Source organism: Tursiops truncatus, chromosome 13 (genome assembly GCF_011762595.2).
Source record: "Tursiops truncatus isolate mTurTru1 chromosome 13, mTurTru1.mat.Y, whole genome shotgun sequence".
Classification (NCBI taxonomy): Eukaryota; Metazoa; Chordata; class Mammalia; order Artiodactyla; family Delphinidae; genus Tursiops; species Tursiops truncatus.
The window spans coordinates 838,361-859,578 of record NC_047046.1 but is presented as its reverse complement, the minus strand read 5'-3'; the positions used below and the strand labels follow the sequence as shown (position 1 = coordinate 859,578).

Genomic DNA, 21,218 nt, shown 5'->3' with positions numbered 1-21,218 from the left:
CTCCTCTCTCACCCCCTCGTCTGGTCCTCACGGTCTCCGCCGCCACAGACAGTGACGCTGCCCCGCCCGACCTCCGATGGCCCCACATCCCAGCTGGAGGCACTCCCCGAGGGTCTGCAAGGCTACACGCTGCCCTGCTCTGACCACCTCCACTCCTCTGCCCTCGCCTGCCCCAGCCCAGGGCACTTGCTCTCTGGTTGCTGCTGCCCCAGGGCATTTGCACGGGCTGTCCTCGCTGGTCTTTGCTCAAGCGGCACCTTCTCCGTGGGGTTTCCCCTGATGTCTCTCTAAGGGTTGCACACCAGCCTCTCCCTCTTCTGTGGTGCTTCGCTTCTCTCCTCAGCGCTTACCACCATCCAACACGCAGTTTACCTGTTGCTTATCCTCATCTGACCTGCTCTGTAAAGCGTGGAGTTGAGAACAGGAGCTCGCCACCGTCCTCACCACACAGATACATAAACGCAAATAATCTCAACTAGAGTAAATCACCAGGAAGTGGTGAGCTTTGAGTATTTATTACCTTTGCTTTTAGTATAATTGAATTGTAAGTGCAAGCGGTTTATTTTTAGCAATAGCTCTGGTTCACAACTGGTGCACAAAATTCCTGAAAATTTCAAAACTGGCTCTTGCCATCTGGAGTGGTCCAGCTTCAGGTGCTGCTGTGGGGGACACAGCAGGCCTGATTTCATCGTGGGTGCCTCTCAGCCCGGGCCCCGCGAGGGGGGAGGGCGTCCTGGGCCCTCTGCAGGGCAGGGGGACCCTCTGGCCCGGCTTCAACCCGTCCGAGTCAGGAGTCCGGTCCAGCTGAGACGAGCTGTGGCCGCCACCCCCGGGTCTGCGCTCAGACCCGCCTCCTGCTCTATGGCTCTCCCTGCAAAGCAGAGTGTTCTGTGTCCCACGTTTCTTGTCCTTCGGCTCCAGGTGGCGTCAGCCGAAAGGATATGTTGGGAAATTGGGGGGTGGGGAGAAACCAGGGTGTTTCCCTCCCCACCTTTCGCTTTAGGGCTCTTTCTGGAAGCGCCGTGTCTCGTCCATCCGTCCTTCTGGCTGTGGCTCCTTGCTCTAGTTACACCACCCCCTCCAGGTCCCTTCAGCCGACGGAAGATGAGCCCCTGGGATGCCTCAGCCCTTCCGTAACTTGTGTGATCAATCCCTGGTCTCAAATTCCCTTTGTCTGGCGGATGGGTTGCAGGCTGGTACAGTAGGGGTGGCCTCAGCCATGGGCCAGTGGTTGGAAAACAAGACAAAGAAGAAACATTGTCCCTAAGGTAAAGGAAGTATGAACAGGAGGGCCAAATGGTTTAGGGGGCCGGGATGGCTTCAGTACCGTCCGTGGATGGCGTTAGTGGTTACTCTGAACCCAGGATTACAGAGGCGGGGGTCAATGAATCTGCATGTCACCATGAATTAGAAAGCTCTGTGAACTTGGCCCCAGACAGAGGCACTCCTGGGGTGCAGGCAGGGGTCTCGGCCAGCAGGGACATCCCACCAGCCGTGGCCAAGTGTCGACCACAAAACTGCAGGAACCGCTCCCAGGGGCGCCACCAAGTGGCCGCCCCACACAGCAGCATGGAAACCGTGGTCCACCTTCAACTCTTTCCAGCTGCCGTTTGGGTGGGGACTCTGCATGGAGTTACCCCCAGGATTCTTGGGCGGTTCTTCTAGAAAAGGGCGATCCTCACGAGGGATACACCTGCTCATGAGGCAGGTAAGGACTGCAGGGAATAGACATAAGCGTGCTCCAGGGCCACGTATTAGGATGAAGGCCGCTCGGGTCCGATAGACGGCTGCCTCCCGCTAGGAGACCGTGGACGGCGCTGGGCCGCGCTGGGCTGACTGACAGTCCCGCTGCCCGTGGACCCAGCTGAGCACCTTTGTCCTCACGTGTCCTGGTGCCAGACAGGACCCTGACAGAACGCGCAGGGTTTCAAAACACGGGAACTCACCCCCTTCGAGGGGGTGAGAGGTTTGTCAAGACCTTGAGAAGCAAGTTTCCAAGTGTCAGCATTTCATGGGATCCTGTGTGGGCTGCAAACCAGCCAACTCTGACGGGAGTGTCAATTTGCCCAATGAACTGTAACACAAGTGAGGTTTAAAAGTTCGAGCCTGTGATATTTCCTATTTTAAACCACAGGCAAAGCACTCTGCGTGCTAGTGGCCGCTACCTGTCATAATTTCACTTAAGAAACTTCTGTATTCCTGCAGACCAGTCCTTGGCTAGAGACTGGCTTTTAAGGCTTCACTCACGGCCAGTTTTATTGCCTCCATCATCGTCTTAAATTTTGGGGAAAATCTGGAATAGAGAGAGGGTTTGGGGGACTTGGGTTAGAGCTGGTGGAATTCTCTGCTGAGAATGGAGAAATTGGGACACTTCAGAGCTCTCCCAGCAGCAGGAAGCAAGGAATTGGAGGAATGGGGTCAGGATCCCCAAGGAAGGAGAAGCAGAAGAGGGTGCCCGGTGGGCAGGACCCGGGGGGAGGGGCACGTGCCACTGGGCTCGGGATGGAGGACAGTGAAGTGTAGATTCATTACTTCACCCCAGGGCAGGGGGGCCATGGATGCATCACCAACACGCCCCCTCAGACTCCGAGGGAAGGCCAGAGCCCTCACTCTCCCCAGAGACCCAGAGTTCGCTTCTGTAACTGAGCAGAACCCTGTGTGGCCTTCTTGGGACAGACCCCCTGCCCCTGCCATGGCCTCCGCCTGCCTCTTGTGTGCAGAAAAACTTAGCCTCCTAGGCCTTCCCCAAGTTTCAAAGAATAAATTTAATCAGAGAAATGAGAAAATGCAAAAAGAAAGGAAAATAGTCAAGCAAGACTATAATAGTTTAGTCATTAAACAAAGTCAAGGACCTTTAGTTCCTCCTCAAGGGCTGTAGATACTATGCTGAGCCGTGTCCTTGAGCTGTTTTGCGGATACCGAGACCCCCACCAGGTGGAGGAAGTTAACTCTATGCTGCCCACAAGCACGTAGACCCCAGACCGGCGGGAACCAGAAAGTTGATGGTGTTGACTCCCGATTACCTCACCACCAACCAATCAGAAGAATGTCCACAAGGTGGCCATGCACCTGGAAACCTCCTCCCTCACCCTGTCTCTTCCTTCCCCTGAAAGCCCTCAGGGAGTGCGGGGCTTCTGAGCACTATCTACCCGGACTCCTTGCTCGCTCCCTGCAGGAAACGCTGCCCCTCCCTTCACCACAAACCCGCGTCAGTAGATCAGCTTTGCTGTGTGCAGGCGGCCGGACCCAAGTTTGGTTCAGAAACACTTCTGCTTCTTTCATATCTTCCAGGAAAATTTTCATCTCTTCTTTGGGGAAAATTCCCCCACGAGAGATAAGATCCCTGGCACTACCAGAAGGGACTTTTCCTCTCCCAGAAAGAGGCACTATGGGATTAATGACTGAGAGGCAGGGAGCAAGAGGGGGGAGCCCGGAAGGTGTGGGGGATGGACTGGCTCCCCGTCTTCTGGAAGGATGGGTTGCCTGGCCACAGCACAGTGAGAACAGGTAGGATCTTCAAGCCCCCCAGCTTGAAGCCCTGATGTCTGGAAACCCTGCCAGCCTGCTTTCCGGGTTACTCTATACGAATGGGGAGAAACTTGGAAGTTACTGATGGTGCCCACAATTTCTGTCCCTGGGAGACCACCAAAGGGGCCAGGAGACCCTGTGCATGGGGTGGGGGGAGCTAGGTGGGTTGGCTTTCGGGAGCTTGGCATCCCATCTACTGTTCATTTCCATGGCTGGGTGAGCCAAGCCCTGGGGCCCCTCACCGTACCGTGGCACAGCTGAGGCCTTCCACCATCAGACAGGAGGCAGGAGGAAGCAGCTAGGATTGGGAAGAAGCTAGCTTGGCACTGGACCTGATGGGGGAAAGGGACAGGCAGAACTTTTTGTCCTGCAATTTTTGTTTTTTTTTTTTTTTTTTGCGGTATGCGGGCTTCTCACTGTCGTGGCCTCTCCCATTGTGGAGCACAAGCTCCAGACGCGCAGGCCCAGCGGCCATGGCTCCCGGGCCCAGCCGCTCTGCGGCATGTGGGATCTTCCTGGACCGGGGCACGAACCCGTGTCCCCTGTATCGGCAGGCAGACTCTCAACCACTGAGCCACCAGGGAAGCCCTGTCCTGCAATTTTAAGTGCAATCTTGAGAGGACCTCCTGGAGGCTCTGGGACAGCCCTGGTGGGGGTGTGCTGCTTCTCAGCTCCAGCCCTGGAGTGTGAAAGCCGCTGTGGACAGTACAGAAACCGAGGGGTGTGGCCGTGTGCCAATAAAACTTTATTTATAAAAATAGGCGAGGGGCCGCGGGTCATCGTTTGCTGACCCCTGCCTTAGAGCAACACAAGAGGTGCCTGGCCCCGGGTGAGCCGCTAGAACAGGGTTCCTCCCTGGACGGCCGACCAGCTCTGGCTCCTGTGGGCGAGACATCAGGTCTGTACGGTTTAATCACTCTTTACTGGACTGAAGCAGTCACGTCAGTCTCCTCGCACAAGCACTGCCGGGGGTTGTCTTTGAGGCCACGGCAGCTGCTGTCCCCATCCCCCCTCACCAGCCAGGGAGAGCCTAGCTCCGCTCGGTTTAGATGGAGGTGGTCACCGGGGCAGCCCCGCCAAAGGGCGGAGAGGTCAGGAGCTCAGAGTTCACAGGGGCTATTGCTGCCTGGGGGGTGGACGGGAGCTTCAGCACATGCAAGGAGGTGGCCACTGGCGGCTCGACAGGAATACCGTAGAAAAGGCACGTGATTCAGGTCTGGAGTTGGCGGTCAGCTGACGCGCTCAGGCAGAGCCGCCAGCTGCGGGGGGTCCGCGCTCCTGGAGGGGGAGAGGTCCCCATGTCCCCATGTCCCCAGGGCCCGCCGGCAGCTGAGAATAGGTCCCCCCCCCCGAGGGGATGCGGGCACGGCCAGGGCCCTCTGGGTTCCAGTGGTGGGCTGAGTGGGAGGGGCCCCACGCCTGCCCCAGGTCCTCGGGGTCTGCGCTGGGGCGGGGGCACAGGGTGAGCCTGGGGGTCAGTGCCGCCCTGGCTTGATCCAGTTTCTGATGGTCCACTTCTGCCCTGAGCACCTCTGCACCACCAGCCGGAGCCCAAAGTTGGCGTCCTTGGACATCTCCACCTCCAGGCACCGGCCTGTGTCTCTGCTCACGATGGGACCGCCCTGCACGGGAGGGAGACCCAGTCAGCCCAGGGGTCCCATCGCAAGAGCTTCTAAGGAGTGGGGGTGATACCAAGGCCAAGCGGGTCACTGCACGGCCACCTGAGACTCGGGGTCCTGACTCTCCCAGTCCCTCTGTCCCCCATCCCTCGGTCCCTCCTGACCCCCTATCCCCCATCCCTCTGTCCCCCAATCCCTCTGTCCTCTCGCCCCCGCCCCCGTCAGCCATCTCCCTTCTCCTGGAGTCCCAGGAGTGATCAAGACAGTGGACCCCAGGGCCGCTGAGACGGGCTTCTCCCCCAGAATTGTCCCCCTGACCCCTGGCATGTCTGATTTGCCCATCGGTCACCTCTGCAGGCCCTCTGGTCCCCCAGACATCAAGGGCCCTGGCCCAAACCCAAGGACCCCCAAGCTCATGTCCTGTACGTCCTCTATCCTTCTCCAGACAGGTCCCTCCCATGCACGCTGGCCCTCAGCGTCCTGGCTCCAAACGCGGCCTCCTGGGGACCCGCTGGTCTTGTTGGGTCCACTTGAGACAGTGACAGCTCATCCCTGCAGCCTCTCCTGTAACCGGGAGCCCCCAGACAGGACCGTGCACGCATCTGTCCCAGGGTCTCCTGCGTGGGAGGAGTTGGGTCGATTTCAACAAATCTCTGGGGAGTCCAGTCTGGCCCCACTTGGCCAGCAGCTGGGGCGGGGCTTCCGGGGCAGTCAGACCCCATCCCTTCTGCCTAAAGCCCCTCCCCAGGAGGCCAGAAGAGGCAGCCACGGGGCTGCGAACAGCCCGGCCCTTCCCTGGCAGGTCCCCTAACGTCCGTGAGGGGGTCACGTGGGAGCAGCTGGTCCAGCCCCCGAGCCCTGCAGCCCCCGCTGCCCTCGGCTTCCCCACAGGCTGGTCCGGCGGCCCGGGGTCCCAGCAGCCCGCTGACCTGCGTGAAGTCCCACAGCCGCTGCGCTGGCCGGGCCACGTCCTCACACTTCCTCAGGGCGGGCATGCGGCCCCTGCCGTCATCCACCAGGCACTTGGAGTCGGGCAGGAAGGCGGTGGAGCCCAGGGGGCCCAGCTGCAGCAGGCCCTCGGCGCTGTACCGCACCAGCTGGGGAGAGGCGGAGCGGGCGGTGGGCCGGGGCTGGCCTCACAGGGGCCACCCGAGGCCCTGGAGGGAATAGGTGGGGCATCGCGGGCGGGCCCAGCCCGGTCAGGGGCCAGCCTTGCTGGGGAGGGGCCGGGCCCCAAGGAGCCCCCTCGGCCCCAGGGCGCCTGAGAGGCCGTGGGCGGGGAGCCCACAGGGGATGCCTTCCGGTGGCCCTGCGGCCCCAGCCCCCTTTCTTCCACAAATTCCCCCAGCGGGATGCTCTCGGACTCCTTCCCCGGAGCTCTGCTCGGACCCCTCCCTCCATGGGGCCCAGAGCCTCGGCCTCAGACGAGGAGGAATTCACACGTGCCCCGGGCCGCCCGTCTGCCCTCGAACCGGGGGCCGCCCCAAGTTCATGGTTCCAGGTCACGTCATTTGCCAAACACCAGCTAAGTAACGCCTGTGCACCCACGAGGAAACCAGTGCTCTAGATTCCTCCGCTCCCCGGCTGTGTGGCTTTGGGCGAGTCACGCCACCTCTCTGTGCCTCGGTTTCCTCATCTGTGAGCGGGAGATGATGACAGTGCCGGCCGGGCAGGGCCACCGTGGGGAACCCACAGGCGTGTGGAGTGCCGGCTGAGCACAGCAGGTGCCGGGGTCGGTCAAGTGCTTCTCTCCTCTCCTTTCTCGCGTTTTCTCTCCCAGAAGAGTGGGCGCTCGCGCGCCCTCTGCTGTGTTTCCAGTACAACCTGGTGGCGCAGCACCTCCCCTGAATGTTCGCGCGGCCCTGCGACTCTGCCACCCCCGCTTAGCATGGGGCCCACGTTCTCTCCTGCGTCCTCCTGGGGGCGGGGCGTAAACGCGCGTGGCACCTCCCACGTCTCCAGGGCGAGGAGGCCCGAGCAGCAGGGGCAGGCCGTGTGCGGAGGGGCCGAGGCCCCGGAGCGGCAGCTCACGGTGGCTCAGACGTGGCCTCAGCAGCCTGCCGGGTGGGCTGGGCAGTGCCGTGCAGAGGGGGTCCTGCTGCAGATCTGTGAGTAAAATAAAGACTGTGGTCCTTGCCGGCCATTCTGCCTGGGGACAGGTGGTCACAGATATGCTCGTGTCCCTTCTCTGTAAACTTTCTGAAGCCACGGAGATTTGAATATGGGGTCCGCAGCCCCTGAAATGTCCAGCACAAGCTCCCAGCCGGAGCCCCTGCCACCTGTAGCTTCAGCCTTGGAGGTAAGGCCTGGCGGAGCTCGGAAGCGGGAGCCTCAGTGCCGGGGAGCCAGCACGGCCCGTGCTGAGGGAGGTCTGTCCCAGACGCCGAGCGGGGCAGCGAGCCGGGCTGGGAAGGGCTTCGGTGACCACAGGCGTTGCCGCTGGCTTGTGGGGAAGCCGTGTGCTTTTAGAGATGCGTTCTGAAATACTCTGAGGTGAAAGGACCTGACGCCTGCAACGTGCTTTAAAATGACTCAGAAAAAAATAAATGATGCAAATACGGCCCGATCTGAACACCACTGTATCAGGATCGGGTGGAGAACCGTGTCTGTGAGGGGCAGGGACAAGCATGTGTGCTTCACGGTTACTGCTGCACGTGTTTTCCCTTCTTTCCCCTCCATAAACCTGTAAAAAGGTAAAAACTTTTCTTTGGCCGGCGGGCTGCTCTTTGCCGACCCCATGAGTGTGTGGTTGGTCATCTGAAGACTTTTCTACTTTTCTGGAAGCTTGAAAGTGGTCAGAATAAAACCTGACAGGTTAAAGGAAGGGCCTCCTAACGACCCCCAGGCTATGTCGAGTCCAGCCCAGGAGGGGTCCCATGCCCACACGGGGGTGGACGCGCCTGCCCCGTGTCCCTCTCACTCACACTGGTCAGGCCAGCGCAGTGGCCAGAGGACAGAGGGCTGGGCCCCATCGTGAGGGGTCCATGCACTGGTCTGTGTCTGCTCCCTGAAGACTGTTTACTAACCATCTGTACGTGTGCAGATTTTGGTCCGAGACTGGCTTTCTTTATGTTGTAGGCTGAACTGCTCCCCCCCAGAAGTCATGTTGAAGTCCTAACTGGCACCTGTGAATGTGACCTTATCTGGAAATAGGATCGTTGCAGAAGTGCTCAAGGTAAGATGAGGTCATACTGGGTCAGGGTGGCCCTAATCCAACATGACTGGTGTCCTGATAAGCAGAGAAAACAGAGACACGAGGAGAAGGCAGGGTGCAGACCCAGCCACAGGCCCGCCCAGGCCACGCGATGATGGAGGCAGAGCCTGGAGGGATGCGGCCACCAGACAAGAGCTGTGGGACACCGGGGCGGAGGGTGGGCCTAGAGCCTCAGGAGGGAGCACAGCCCTGCCCAGGCCGTGATTTCAGATTTCTGGTCTCCAGGGCCGAGAGAATAAACGCCTGTCATTTACACCGGTTCCCAGTTGGCCCCAGGACACTACCACAGCCGGGGATCGGGGTTTGGGGATGTAGCTTGTCCCCGTGAACACCTCAGCAGCCTCCACTGAGACCAAACCGACTGAAGTCATTTGCAAAGGAGACACCACCACGGGCGTGTCCGGCCTGGTGGGCACATGGGTCCATCCGACCTCTCCGTGGGGCGCGGTCCCGTGGACTGGCCTCCCCGTCCACCTGTGTCCACATCCACCCTGGTTCCAGCAGCGAGGCCGCTTCTGCCGGCCGCCCCAGGGTCCACTCGCAGGTGGAGGGGGGCGCTCCCCCAGGCGTCACGCGGCGTCCTTGGAACACCCACACCTCACTCAGCCACGCGATTCGCTGCCCCAGACACCTCCGAGGCTGGCCCCACGCTGCCTCGCTCCACAGCAGGGCTTGCTGGGAAAGGACCACCGTCTACCCAGCCACCTGGAGTCGAAGAGGAGCAGCGTGTGTCCGGCGACGCCCCACAGACGTGGCCTCTCACCTCAGGTCTGTACCGGCCAGAGGATTCCCCTCCTGCAGCTGAGGGCCCAGCAAACCGGATTTCTCCCGGGAGGCCACGTTTGCACCTCGAAGGGTGATTCTGCTTCGCTCTCTTAAGGCAAGGCCATGTGCCAGCAGGGGTCCTGTGAAGAGGCTGCAGGGGTGCCAGGGGAGCACGGTCTTCTCTGTCGCCACAGGCTTGGCACCTCCCACCCGCGATGGACCCCCGCGCAGCTGTGTCAGCACCCGTGGATGTCCCAGAGCGGGAGCAGGTTCAGAGAGCTTCAAGGGGGCCGAGTGTCATTTCGGGGGTTAATTTAAATCCCACCCACTGAGAAGAAGCATTGTCACTGCAAGCAGAAGGCGGGTCCGCTTGGGACTGGAAACATCAGGCTGCACCGGGGTCCAGCACAGCAGCACCGCCACCTCTGGAAACACACCTGCCTGGGGTCTGGACACCCGAGTGGCTGTCTTTAAAGCCCTCCAGGTGATAAGAACTGGTGGCTAATGTGAGACTTCCTGGGTTACGTCTACACTGTGGCTACCATTTACCCTCATTTTCCACTTCAGTCCACATGGCAGCCCTGAGAAATAGGTACCGTGATCATCCCCTCGATGAATAGGGAAACTGAGGCACGGGTGTCAGGTGATTCGCCCAGAGCAAAGCCGTTGCTCTTAATTTACCCAGGGCCTGAGCTCACAGCCAGCGGCATCAGAATGCCCCGGCAGGCCTGCCTCTGCCCCCCGGGAGCCACCTCCACCTGTGTTCGGGGCTGTGTCCCTCAGGAACGTCTCCGCCACCCCTACCTGGGAGGACATCCCGTGGCAGGGGTACAGGATGGCACGGTCATCGTCTTCTGCCCCCTGGTCCAAGCAGTAGCCGCTGGCTTTGCTGTTTCTCACCTACGACCAGAAATCAAAGGAGAGGCCCCGTCACAAGGGTGCTAACTGCAGAGGCAGGCTAGAGGGGGCTTTACCGACCTGTCCCCTGCCCAGGACCTGTGGTCGCAGGAAGGGGTGGCCCTCCTGGGGTAAGAGGAGGGAGGGGGAGGGGGGAGGAAAGGAAGTGGGAGGGCGAGAAGGGGAGGGGGAGGGGGGAGAGGAGGGGAAAGGGGGAGGGGGAGAAGGGAGGGGGGAGGGCGAGAAGAGGGAGGGGGGAGGAGGGCGAGGAGGGGAAAGGTGGGGGGGAGGAGGGAGGGGACAGTGCCCTGGCCGGTGGGCTGGCTGCGGAGGGACTGGCTGGGCTCCTCGGAAGGGATGACCAGGCCTGGCTCTGGGGGCGATGTGGACCGACGTGCCGTGCGTGCGTGCGCGTGTGGACCCGGCCACCCTCCCCAGGTGAAGCTCACCACAGAAGCGGTAGCCTCGGAAAACAGCGAGGAGGGCCTGGCTGGCTCCCGGGAACAGCCTGCCCACACTCACGCCTTTTGCTACGTGACTGCAGCTCGTCCCCTCACCGGGGGTCGGGGGGCTACTCCCACAGCCCCCGAGTCTGGTCTGACCTGGAGGCTTGCTCAGCCAATAGACGCAACGGAGATGGCTGTGTGCAGCTCTGAGCCGCAGGACACCTGCAGCCCCCGCTCTGCCTTGCCCCCTGACTCTACCCTGAGAACAAGCCAGCTGCCCGCTGGGGGTGACAGACATGTCACCTGCGCCCCAGTGCCCTGTTGACAGCCAGCCACCCTCCAGGTGTGCGGGTGAGCCCGTCCCCAGAGACCTGATGTCAGACTGGCCGAGGTCAGGGCTGCCCGGATGACCCCTGGACGTGCGAGCAGGCACAGGGGCGCCGCCCGAACCCTCCGTGCTCTGGGGATGTTTGTTTGCAGCGCTGACTCACTGACACAGCACTCCCACCCCAAGCTTGTCAGCTGGCAAAGTCCCTGACGTTACGGCTTCTGTGGGCGGGCGCTGCATGAATTCAACTCATTGTGGTCAGGAGCCGCAGGGCAGCCTGGGAGGGGCTGGGAGGACAGTGGCCTCCCGCCCACGCTGCTGACGTGCATCCGTGGAGCTCCCTGTCACGTGGGAAACCTCTGTGTCCAGAGGAGCGGGGTGTACCAGGAGCTCCAGGAACAGACGGGCCTCCTGGGATTATCCCCCGCCCCAGTATCACTTCTGCTTGGGCCACCTAAGTTCATGCATTCCTTCGCCTTGGGGAGCCTGGGTCCCCGCGGAGGAGCTGAGGCCTGGGGTAGGGGGAGGCCTGTCCCCCAGCACAGACCAGGACGAGTGGGCAGGAACGCGGTGCCCTCCCCCGGCTTTAAGGAGAGGTGTGCGTGGCCGTGCACGTGGGGGCCGGTGCAGACACGTGGGTCTTCCACAGCTGGTGCCTGTTCGGGTGTGAGTCTGTGTGTCCTGTCGTGCACGCGCATGCAGGCACTGTGGCACACAGCCACGCTGTGTGTGTGAACGCACCCGTGTGCAGGGCAGGCAGCTTGGGTGGGGTCTGCATACACAGGTGAAGATGTACAGGTAGCTTTCTGTGTGTCTGTGAGCAAAACAGTGCAATGTACACGTGTGTCTGTGTGCGCTTACACCCACATGCGTGTGTGCACGGGTCAATGCATGTGCATGAGGGCATGTATAAACACACGTGTGCGACACAGATACGTATGCCACACGTGTCTCTGAATCGGCTTTGTGTACCTCGGTATGCAGGCACGAGTGTGTGTCCCTGCGGCTCTTACACTGGTGTGAGTGTGCCCGTGCGCTCTGCTGGCTGCTGTCCGTGCGCGTGCGCCCGGGGACAGGCCAGGATGCCGGGAGGCGGGGCGCGGCGCGGGTGCAGGGCGCAGCCATGCCGCGGAGGCGGTACCTCTCCGTACGTGAGCGTGTCGTTGTAGGTCCTCATCTCCGGGTACACGTTGTCCAGGTACCACTTGAAGCTGCGGCACTTCAGCCTCCGGCGCAGGGCCAGCCGCTCGGACACGTCCCCAAAGTCCACGCCGGGGTTCTGCGAAGCCGGAAGCGAGGCGGGACGGGTGCTGCGGTGTGCAGAGCCCGCACCAGCCAGGCCTCTGCCCGGGGGGTTGGGGAGCCCCAGGCCCCCCATCACAGGAGCGTGCCCGCGCTCAGGGCTTCCCGGCCCTGAGCCTCGTCTGGGGGCCTTCTGCCCTCCCAGGCTCCTGGAAGGTCCAGGGCAGCGGGGCCGATGGGAAAGGCCTGGCATCTCCGGCCTGTTTGCAGCAGGACCAGCTGGAGAGCGGCTGGCCTAGACAGACAGCCGCCGGCGGCGTGTGTGGGCCAGCTCGTAACACCCTGCACCCGCCGAAGGAAAGACCTGCCCTCAGCCAGCTCCCGGGAGGTGACTTCAAACATCCCGAGTATTGTTTACGGGGGCCAGGCCAGGTCGTCTGTGCTCCAGGGTGATCTACGGGGGTCGCCGTGGGGCATCAGCTTGACCTCTGCAGGGGCCGGAGGCCAAGGCCGGGCACGTGAGCCCCGTAAATTCTGGAGGCCGAGGCTCGGGTGCGCTTCCTGGGTTGGTGATACGCTGTACATGTTGTCACACATCGCAGCTGGGAGCATTAAGCGCAATTTCTGTGACTCCCCGGGAGTCATATCCTTTCATTATAATAAACCACAGCCCCCACGTAACAGCTTTTCTGAGTTCTGAGTCCTTGTCGCCAAACACTGAACCTGAGGGTGGTCCTGGGGGCCCCGACACTCTGTGACAGGTTGGGGACGTGGGTGGGTTTGAGAAAGGCCCTCCCCAAGCCCAGGTCCCCGAGGCTCTGATACCAGCTAAGGAAGGACCGTGGGCCTGGTATGAAGGGCAGACCCTGGGCTGGACGCGGGAGCAAATGACCCTGGGAGCCCCCCACCTACAAGGCGGCATCACCCAGACATGGGGCCGCGAATCCGACTCGGTTCAGGAGGTTGCAGTGAAGATGTTTAAAATACCAGGACGTTTTGCACGTAATGAAGATAATGTCTCTTAACTTTTTTGTTATATACACAAAGCTCTATCTGCTGACAGCTAGAAACCCATGCCCACGCGTGCCTGTGTGTGTGTGTGTCCTAATAAAAGATGAAGCTCCTTCTGCGGGTGGGTGCTTCCAGGATGAGTGTACCCCAGAGACGCGAATCCTCCCGTGTCCAGGGGAGCAGAAGTGCGTGGGGCTGGGCCTGCCGCCAGTGGGGGTGAGCGGAACGGGCAGCCTGTCCTCAGCACTCCCATGCACACAGTGCACACACACGTGTACGCCCAAGCCCCTTCTCCGGGCTGCCCCGCCCCCCAGGCCCTGGTTAGGACCCTCTGGCTCACACCCAGATCCTTCTTCCCGCCAGCCACAGGCAGACCCCTCGAACAGACTGCTGCCCCCGCGCCCTGCAGGGCAGGCGGATCTGGCTGCAGACATCACACGTGGGAGAAGCCGCCACCCCCACAGCAGGCGGGCCTGAGAGCCTCGTGACAGGGTCCCGCGGGGGACCGAGTTACGTTCAGGCTCTGCCTCTTTTCAGCCGCGCACCCTCGTGTGCCTCAGTTTCCCAATCTGCCGTGTGGAAGTGATGGGGTCATCATTACGGTCATCGTATCACCGTGGCCTCGTGCAGAACTACGGGGAGAGGCTTCTGCGTGGCAAGGGGTATGCTATGAGTCCCAGGAGGGGCTGTGGTCACCCTGGGGCAGCTCTCAGCGCAGCAGCAACTGCGACCCCGCAGTGCCACGTCTGCGGCCGCTCGGGGGCTCACACCATGGAGGGAAGGAGCTCTCGGGGCGGGAGGGAGGCGTGCCAACCAGCGTCGCAGCTGCTGGAAACGGGCTCTGCTTGGTGAAGGTCATGACGTCCCTGAGCCTCACCCTGGCTGAGCTGTCCAGGAGGCCCCACCTCGCGTGGCCGGGCTGTGCCTCGGATGACCACTGAGGCTGTCCCCGGGGGCAGCCCCGCCCCCAGCCCTCCTCCTCACCACCCGGTCCACCAGCTTACGCTCATGGGGATGTTCCAGGCCATGTACACGTGGGACTTGAAGCTGTCCATCCACACCTCGGCCGCCCGCAGGGCGTTGCGCTTTGCGTAGTAGTCAATGTCGTTGTTGTAGGGCTTCTTGGTACGCTCGATGTGGGCCACGCGGGAGCAGGGCAGAACCTCCATGCTGCCGCCGCACTGCCACACCTGTGGGGACCCGGGTCTGGATGGTGGACCCGCCCCTCCCAGCAGCCACCGGGGCCAAGGGCACCCTCCTCCCTCCCCGCATCCCCTGTTCTCAGATCCCCGGGACAGGCCTTCCAGAGGGCAAGGAGGCCCGGCCGCCTGGGCCGTTCCAGCGGAAGATGCCAAAGAGAAGCCGTGGCTTTGGGTTAGGCCCACCGAAGCCTGGGGGCAAGGCTGCCTCCCCTTCTGGATTTCCCACCGAATTGCATTTCTCTTGCACGTTCCACGATCTAAACAATGGAGGGGTTTTTTTCTGATATCCTGACAATTCATTATTATCCCTTTCCTATGGCCCCTGCCACCACTCAGTGTTTGCTCTGGGCCCAGAGCCTGGCCTGAGAGGGGTTACTTCCCACCAGCAGCTGTCCTCCCCCCGCAGCTGGAAGAACCAACCTACAGTCTAATTTTAAAAGAGCAGCTTGCGGGACTTCCCTGGTGGCGCAGTGTATAAGAATCCGCCTGCCAACGCAGGGGACACGAGTTCGAGCCCTGGTCCGGGAAGATCCCACATGCCGCTGAGAAACTAAGCCCGTGCACCACAACTACTAAGCCTTCGCGCCACAACTACTGAGGCTGTGCTCTAGAGCCCATGAGCCACAACTACTGAGGCTGTGCTCTAGAGCCCATGAGCCACAACTACTGAGGCTGTGCTCTAGAGCCCATGAGCCACAACTACTGAGCCTGTGCTCTAGAGCCCATGAGCCACAACTACTGAGCCTGTGCTCTAGAGCCCATGAGCCACAACTACTGAGCCTGTGCTCTAGAGCCCATGAGCCACAACTACTGAGCCTGTGCTCTAGAGCCCATGAGCCACAACTACTGAGCCTGTGTTCTAGAGTCTGCGCACCACAACTACTGAGCCCGCGTGCCACAACTACTGAAGCTCGTGTGCCTAGAGCCTGTGCGCCACAACAAGAGAAGCCACCGCAATGAGAAGCCTGAGCACCGCAAGGAAGAGTAGCCCCTGCTCGCTGCAACTAGAGAAGAGAGCCCCTGTGCAGCAATGAAGACCCAATGCAGCCAAAAATAAAATAAATAAATTTATATTTTAAAAAAAGAGCAGCTTGCTATGCAAACAGTGCTTCAAGCACCCCAGACACAGTCTCGGTCTAAAGGAAAAGTCTAAACAAACAGCTGTTTCTTCTGCAAATAAGGCTCCCCAAGTCCCTAAGCGCTAGGACCCTCACTTGCGATAGAAATGTTGTCGCATCAGGAGCTCCTTTCATGCCTGCTTGCTTCTGCGCTGCCTCACCCGACACAACTTAGCCTCACTAGACACGGGTCGTGTTAGTCTGTTCTACTCTACCCCAGCCTATGCGATCCGACCTGTGCCATGAGGCGCCCAGATATTTGTTCACACGGCTCTGGGTGTGTCCAGCTGAGATGAACTCAAGTTGGTGGGCTGAGTAAAGCAGATTGCCCTCCTCAGTGTGGGTGGGCCCCAACCAATCAGTTGAAGGCCTGAACAGAACAGAAAGGCTGAGGGAGGGACAGTTCACTCTTTGCCTGACGGTCATCGAGCTGGGCTGCTGGTCTTCTCCTGCCTTCAGACTTGGTCTGGAACCACACCCTCAGCTCTCCTGGGCCTCCAGCTAGCCAACTGCAGGTCTTGGACTTCTGAGGCTCCGTAACTGTGTGGGCCAATTCCTCATCATCTCTGGATAACCCAGACTAATGTCCTACCCTATCTTATCCCACCCTACCCCATCCCACTGAAAAAATGCTGGTGCAACCCACCAGGTCGACTTCACCATGAACAACTCAGTCTGATCAACTTGGCCCAAGCTCTCTTCGGTCAGATTCTTACCCCTAAGCCTCTTCTAATTCAGACATTTTGGAAATGCCAGGCATGTGCTTACGCGCCTCATCTCACTCAACCCACCACGACCCAGGAAGGACGGGTACCACAGGCAATGTTCTCCTCACTGTACAGAAGAAGATACCGAGGGTCAGAGAGGTTAAGCCAGTCACACGAGCTCACGGGACCTGACCAGGCCTGACCGATCCCACAGCCTCTTAATGTCAGTGCTGTGCTGGTCATACCTCCCCCACACGGCCACTGTCTTCTGGAAAGTGTTGTATTTTATAGTTGAAATATAACATCAGTTCACAAACATTTGTCCATGCAGCCACACTTGAAAGTTGTCATTTCTTTTTTTTTTTTTTTTTTTGCGGTACGCAGGCCTCTCACTGCTGTGGCCTCTCCCGTTGCGGAGCACAGGCTCCGGACGCGCAGGCTCAGCGGCCATGGCTCACGGGCCCAGCCGCTCCGCGGCACGTGGGATCTTCCCAGACTGGGGCACGAACCCGTGTCCCCTGCATCGGCAGGCGGACTCTCAACCACTGCGCCACCTGGGAAGCCCTCTTTTTTTTTTTTTTAATAATTTGTATTGCAATATAGTTGATTTACAATGTTGTGGGATTTTTTTTTTTTGGGGCTGCGTTGGGTCTTCGTTGCTGCACGTGGGCTTTCTCTAGTTGCGGCGAGCGGGGGCTACTCTTCGTTGCGGTGTGTGGGCTTCTCATTGCGGTGGCTTCTCTTGTTGCAGAGCACAGGCTCTAGGCCCACAGGCCTCAGTAGTTGTGGCACGCGTGCTCATTAGTTGTGGCTCGCGGGCTCTAGAGTGCAGGCTCTGTAGTTGTGGCGCACGGGCTTAGCTGCTCTGTGGTGGAAGGGGTCTTCCCGGACCAGGGATCAAACCCCTGCCCCCGGCATTAGCAGGTGGATTCTTAACCACTGCACCACCAGGGAAGTCCAAAAGTTGTCATTTCTTATCGCAGAGAGGATGGGCCTTAATTCACTTCCCTATTGCCCCAGTTATTAGACATTTAGATTTTCCTCCTGTAGTTTCTTCACTATTAAAATCAAGGCTGTACTCCACATCAGAAACACTTTCTTGGGCTAAATCATCGCGGTAAGTTGGCAGGCACGAGTACTTCAAGCTAAAGTCTTGTTGACAAATACAACTGGGTGTTTCTCAGTTTTGGGCATGGATTTCACTCCGTGGGCCCCTCTGGCCTCTTGTCTAGCCTTCTTCAGCCTAAACGTTCTGCCTTACGCCCAGTTTAAGTGGCGCTGGCTTCATCAAGGCCCATTCCTCCCAGACAGCGACTGCGCAGAGTGGCCTTGATGCCTCGGGGCTCCAGCCTGAATTTGCAGAACCCACTTTGGGGCCCATGACGAGGGGCTTGAGAAGCGGGGCTGGCTTCACGGGAGGCGTGGAAGGCGGGGCCTGCTAGAGCTCGCACCAACTAGAGGCCGCGCTCGTTTCCTGGGGCTGCGTAACGAGGACCGTAGACCAGGTGTAAACAACAGACACATTCTCTCACAGCCCTTGAGGCCCCGCTCCCTCCGGGGCTCCAGGGGAGGGTCCCACCTCCCTCTCCCAGCTTCTGGTGGCCCCAGGTGCCCTTGGCTTGTGGCCCTATCCCTCCCGCCACGCAGCCTCCCCCCCATGGGTCTGTGTCTCAAGTTCCCCTCTCCTCTCTCGGGTAAGGACAGCAGCCATCAGATTTAGGGCCCACCCTAATTCCAGGAGGATCTCATCTTGAGACCCCTCACAGCTTCCAGGCAGAGGTCTCCGGGGCTGCCATTCACCCACCACAGACGCCAAGCCCTCGTCTCGGGGAAGAGCACGGCCCAGCCCTGCCTGCTCCATCGGCCCTACTCTCTGCCCCGGGGAAACAGAGGAAGACAGGAAAGTCTCACAGCAGGTAACGGGCGGCCCATCCTGACACCACCCACGGCTGGGATAAGAAATCACCCGAGCGAGGGAGGGGAGGCTGCCCGCTCCTCGTGGCTCACTGAGCGCGTGCCCAGCACGCCCTCCCCTGGCCCGGCTCATGGCCACTCGGGACCACTGCTTGGCACCCTGCAGGCTCAGCAGGCAGCCTCCACGGCCTCCGCCCGATGGTGAGAACCACGCACACTCTGTATCAGAGACGCGGCAAGTTTACGCCCAGGTCCCGAGCTGCAGACGCGGTCTTGCTTCCACGTGGCTTTGCTTCCACGTGGCTGGAGGTGGGGCCGCAGGGGGAGGGCTGAGGGCCCTGCCCAACTCCCACCACTTCCGCTCACACACCTCTGTCAAACCCCGGCACGGGGCCCAGCTGCCCAGGAGGCTGGGAGCGCAGGTGGTCACCTGGTGAGCCGGGAACCTTCCAGGAGGCCAAACACTGAAACAAACAGAGGAGGCTCTGCACACCCGCAGGGCAAGCGCCCGGTCCCCCTACCCATCCTCTGTGGCCACCGTCACCGCATGTTTCCTGAGGGGCCTCCCTGCTGTCCGTGCCTGCCTAGTCTCCAGCCGGGGCCGGGGCTTCTGTCCAGCCGTCCAGGCCTCTGAACCTCCCCTCGCCCCTGCTCGTCTCAGCACCCACCCCACACCCTGCCAGGGCCCCGTGCCGGCTGCTCCCTCTGGCGGGAACGCCCTCCCCGAGCTCTGCCTGCCTGGCCGCCTCTCCACCTTCAACTGTGCTCGCATGTCACCTCCTCCGGGATTCCCTCCTTACCACCCCATTTAAAGCGCAGCCCCTCGAGCCTCGTTCCCCAGCCAGCCCTGTCTACCTCCGTGGCTTTTGTGTCTTTCTAACATGTGACACCATTTACCTGCTGATTCCATGTTGTCTGTCTGCCCCACTAAAATGTAAGCCTCGGTCAGTGGGGTTTTCCATTGCCGCATTCCCAGCTGACAAAGCTGGACCAGGAGGTAGCAGTGGGATGACGATAAACCCCAACAATGCCATGCGGGGGCGAGCAGGGGATTAACCTCGCCCTCGCTGCAGATGAAAATAAGAACTGAGGCTCAGAGACGTTAAGAAACACATCCAGGCTCACACAGCTGGTTCGTGGTGGGACAGGGATTCAGAATGCTTGCACGAAGACCCTGAAGTTTCTGCTTCACCCACAGCTGTGAAAGGCATCACGGGACGATTCACACGATCTAAGTGTTCCTGTCACACCCACCCTGTGTCTCAACCACTAATTATCTCAATCGACCTGGTTAATTGCCACCCAAACAGAAACAGCAAACACGAGGCAGAGGACCAGGTGTCAGGCCTTCAGGCAGCAGCTTGGAGGGAGGGCGAAGGGCACGGGGGTGGGGGGGCGCCCACCCCGCCCAGAGGGAGCCCCGCCCCTCAGCCAGCAGATCTCAGCTCCCGGAGCCTTGCTGCCGGTGTCTGAGGCTGGGATTCCAGAGCAGCAGCCTTTATACACGAGCCCTTCTTACAAAGCCCGGAAATAACGGTCCAGCAGCAGGAACGCCTGTGAAGGTTCATCTACCCTCCAGCCGCCCCGGCAACGCGCGCCCGACAGGGGCCCCAACAGGAGCCGAGAGGCTGGGACCAGGACCCGGTGACGGGGGTCCGCGTGGGGCCTGGGGACGGCAGAGCGGGCGACGGGGCCTGAGTGCCTTCCCTCGAATCGACGCCCTTAGGACGTCCATCGTGAATCAAGCTGCCGTTTCTCGTGGTTCCTTCCCCATCTTCCTCCTGCACCACAGTGGTCAACACGACATTTCTGGAGAGCCCTGCTACTAGAAAGCCAGTGCCTCCTGAAACCTGAGAGGAGAAGGAAAATGGTCCCGGCCCCTTGGCGGGAGAGGCCACGTGTCTGTGCATCCTTTGTACGGAGACGCCTCTCTGGACTCCGAGTTCATCCCCTTGGCCGCACAGCCCAGGAGCGTGGCACGCGGCCCCTCGCTGGCCCTGCCTCTCCGTGAGCCTTCCCGTGAGGGCCGAGGGACACGGAGGGGCACTGCCGCGCTGCCAGCGCAGGAGCTCCCAGTCTGCTCTGCGGTAGATCTCCTGGTGGAGGTTAAAACTCTCACCCCTGCTGACCACATCAGAACTGATGGTCTGGTGGTCGGGTCCCTGGGGCCCGAATCTGCCCTCGGGGGAGGCCGTGCTGTCCCAGGGGCCTCCTGGGGAGGCGGAAGGAGCAAGCCCCGCGGGTCTGTTTGGATATAGCTGAACACAGAGGTCTCTGCTGCTGCAACCAGGGTCTCCAACTGGGTCCCCCAGAGGGGCGACGGGGCCCGCAGCTCAATCCTGCAGTGAGACCCGCAGGGCGGCCAGGTGGGTGGGAAAGGACACACACGTACGCGCATGCACACGCACACTCACACCTGCCGCTGGGGACAGCTCGCCCTGTGGGCGTGCAGCTGTTCTGTGGAGCAGCCCCTGCCCCGTGGGGGGACTTCAGGAGGGACATCCAGGAGCCCCCCGGGGCCTCTGCCGGAGCCCTAGGGCCCAGCGCGCCAGCCACTGGGACAGAAGGCCGCTGACACATCTTGGACCCGAATAAAGAGCTCCGGGCCCAGAGCAGAGACCCAGCAAATCTCAGGTCCCTTGGAGCTGGCGGCCCAGCAAACAACTGCAGCTGCTTCTCCAGACGCAGCCCTGGTCCCCGAGGGGGATGGAGGAGGAATGGGGGTCGGGCGTCTGCTGCCTCAGGGCTGACCCCGAAGGCCTCAGGGGTCCCAGCGTCGAAGCTGGAGAGCGGCCGGGGCTGCTGCAGCTCGTCTCCCCTCAGAGTGGCCTGGGGACCGGTCAGCAGTGCAGATGCTCAGGCCCGGCCCACCCTCCCTGATCACAGCTGAGAAGCGCCTCTGGGAGACCTGGCGGGAGGTGCCCCGGTGGCCGAGCTCCTGGTCACGAATCCAGTCCCTCCACAGGTGGGCGCTGGCTGGTGAAACAGCGCCGGATAACAGGTGAACAGGTAAACCACCAGGCTGCGGGGACTCCCTGGCGGCCCAGGGGTTAGGGTTCGGCACTTTCACTGCCACGGCCCAGGGTTCAATCCCTGGCTGGGGAACTAGGGTCCCGTAAGCCACGCAGCGTGGCCAAAACCACCCCGAAAAACAAAACAAACAAACAAAACAAAACCACGGGGCTGGTCCCTCAGCCTGGAAACGCAGGCAGTCTGAGCCTTGAGCC

The 21,218-nt window shown here is 60.9% G+C and overlaps 1 protein-coding gene across 1 annotated transcript in view; it reads right to left on the bottom strand.

Annotated features, from left to right (window-relative positions):
* Positions 1 to 4,264: 4,264 nt before the first annotated feature.
* The window catches only part of GALNT9 (polypeptide N-acetylgalactosaminyltransferase 9), a 91,567-nt gene continuing 74,613 nt past the window's right edge, over positions 4,265 to 21,218 (bottom strand). The window contains exons 7-11 of the mRNA XM_033837895.2: positions 14,055 to 14,240; positions 11,939 to 12,076; positions 9,931 to 10,026; positions 6,077 to 6,244; positions 4,265 to 5,150 (exon numbers count right to left, since the gene is read on the bottom strand). Coding sequence (XP_033693786.1) covers positions 5,004 to 5,150; positions 6,077 to 6,244; positions 9,931 to 10,026; positions 11,939 to 12,076; positions 14,055 to 14,240 — 735 coding nt within the window. The 3' untranslated portion in view covers positions 4,265 to 5,003. The remainder of the gene's footprint in view (positions 5,151 to 6,076; positions 6,245 to 9,930; positions 10,027 to 11,938; positions 12,077 to 14,054; positions 14,241 to 21,218) is intronic.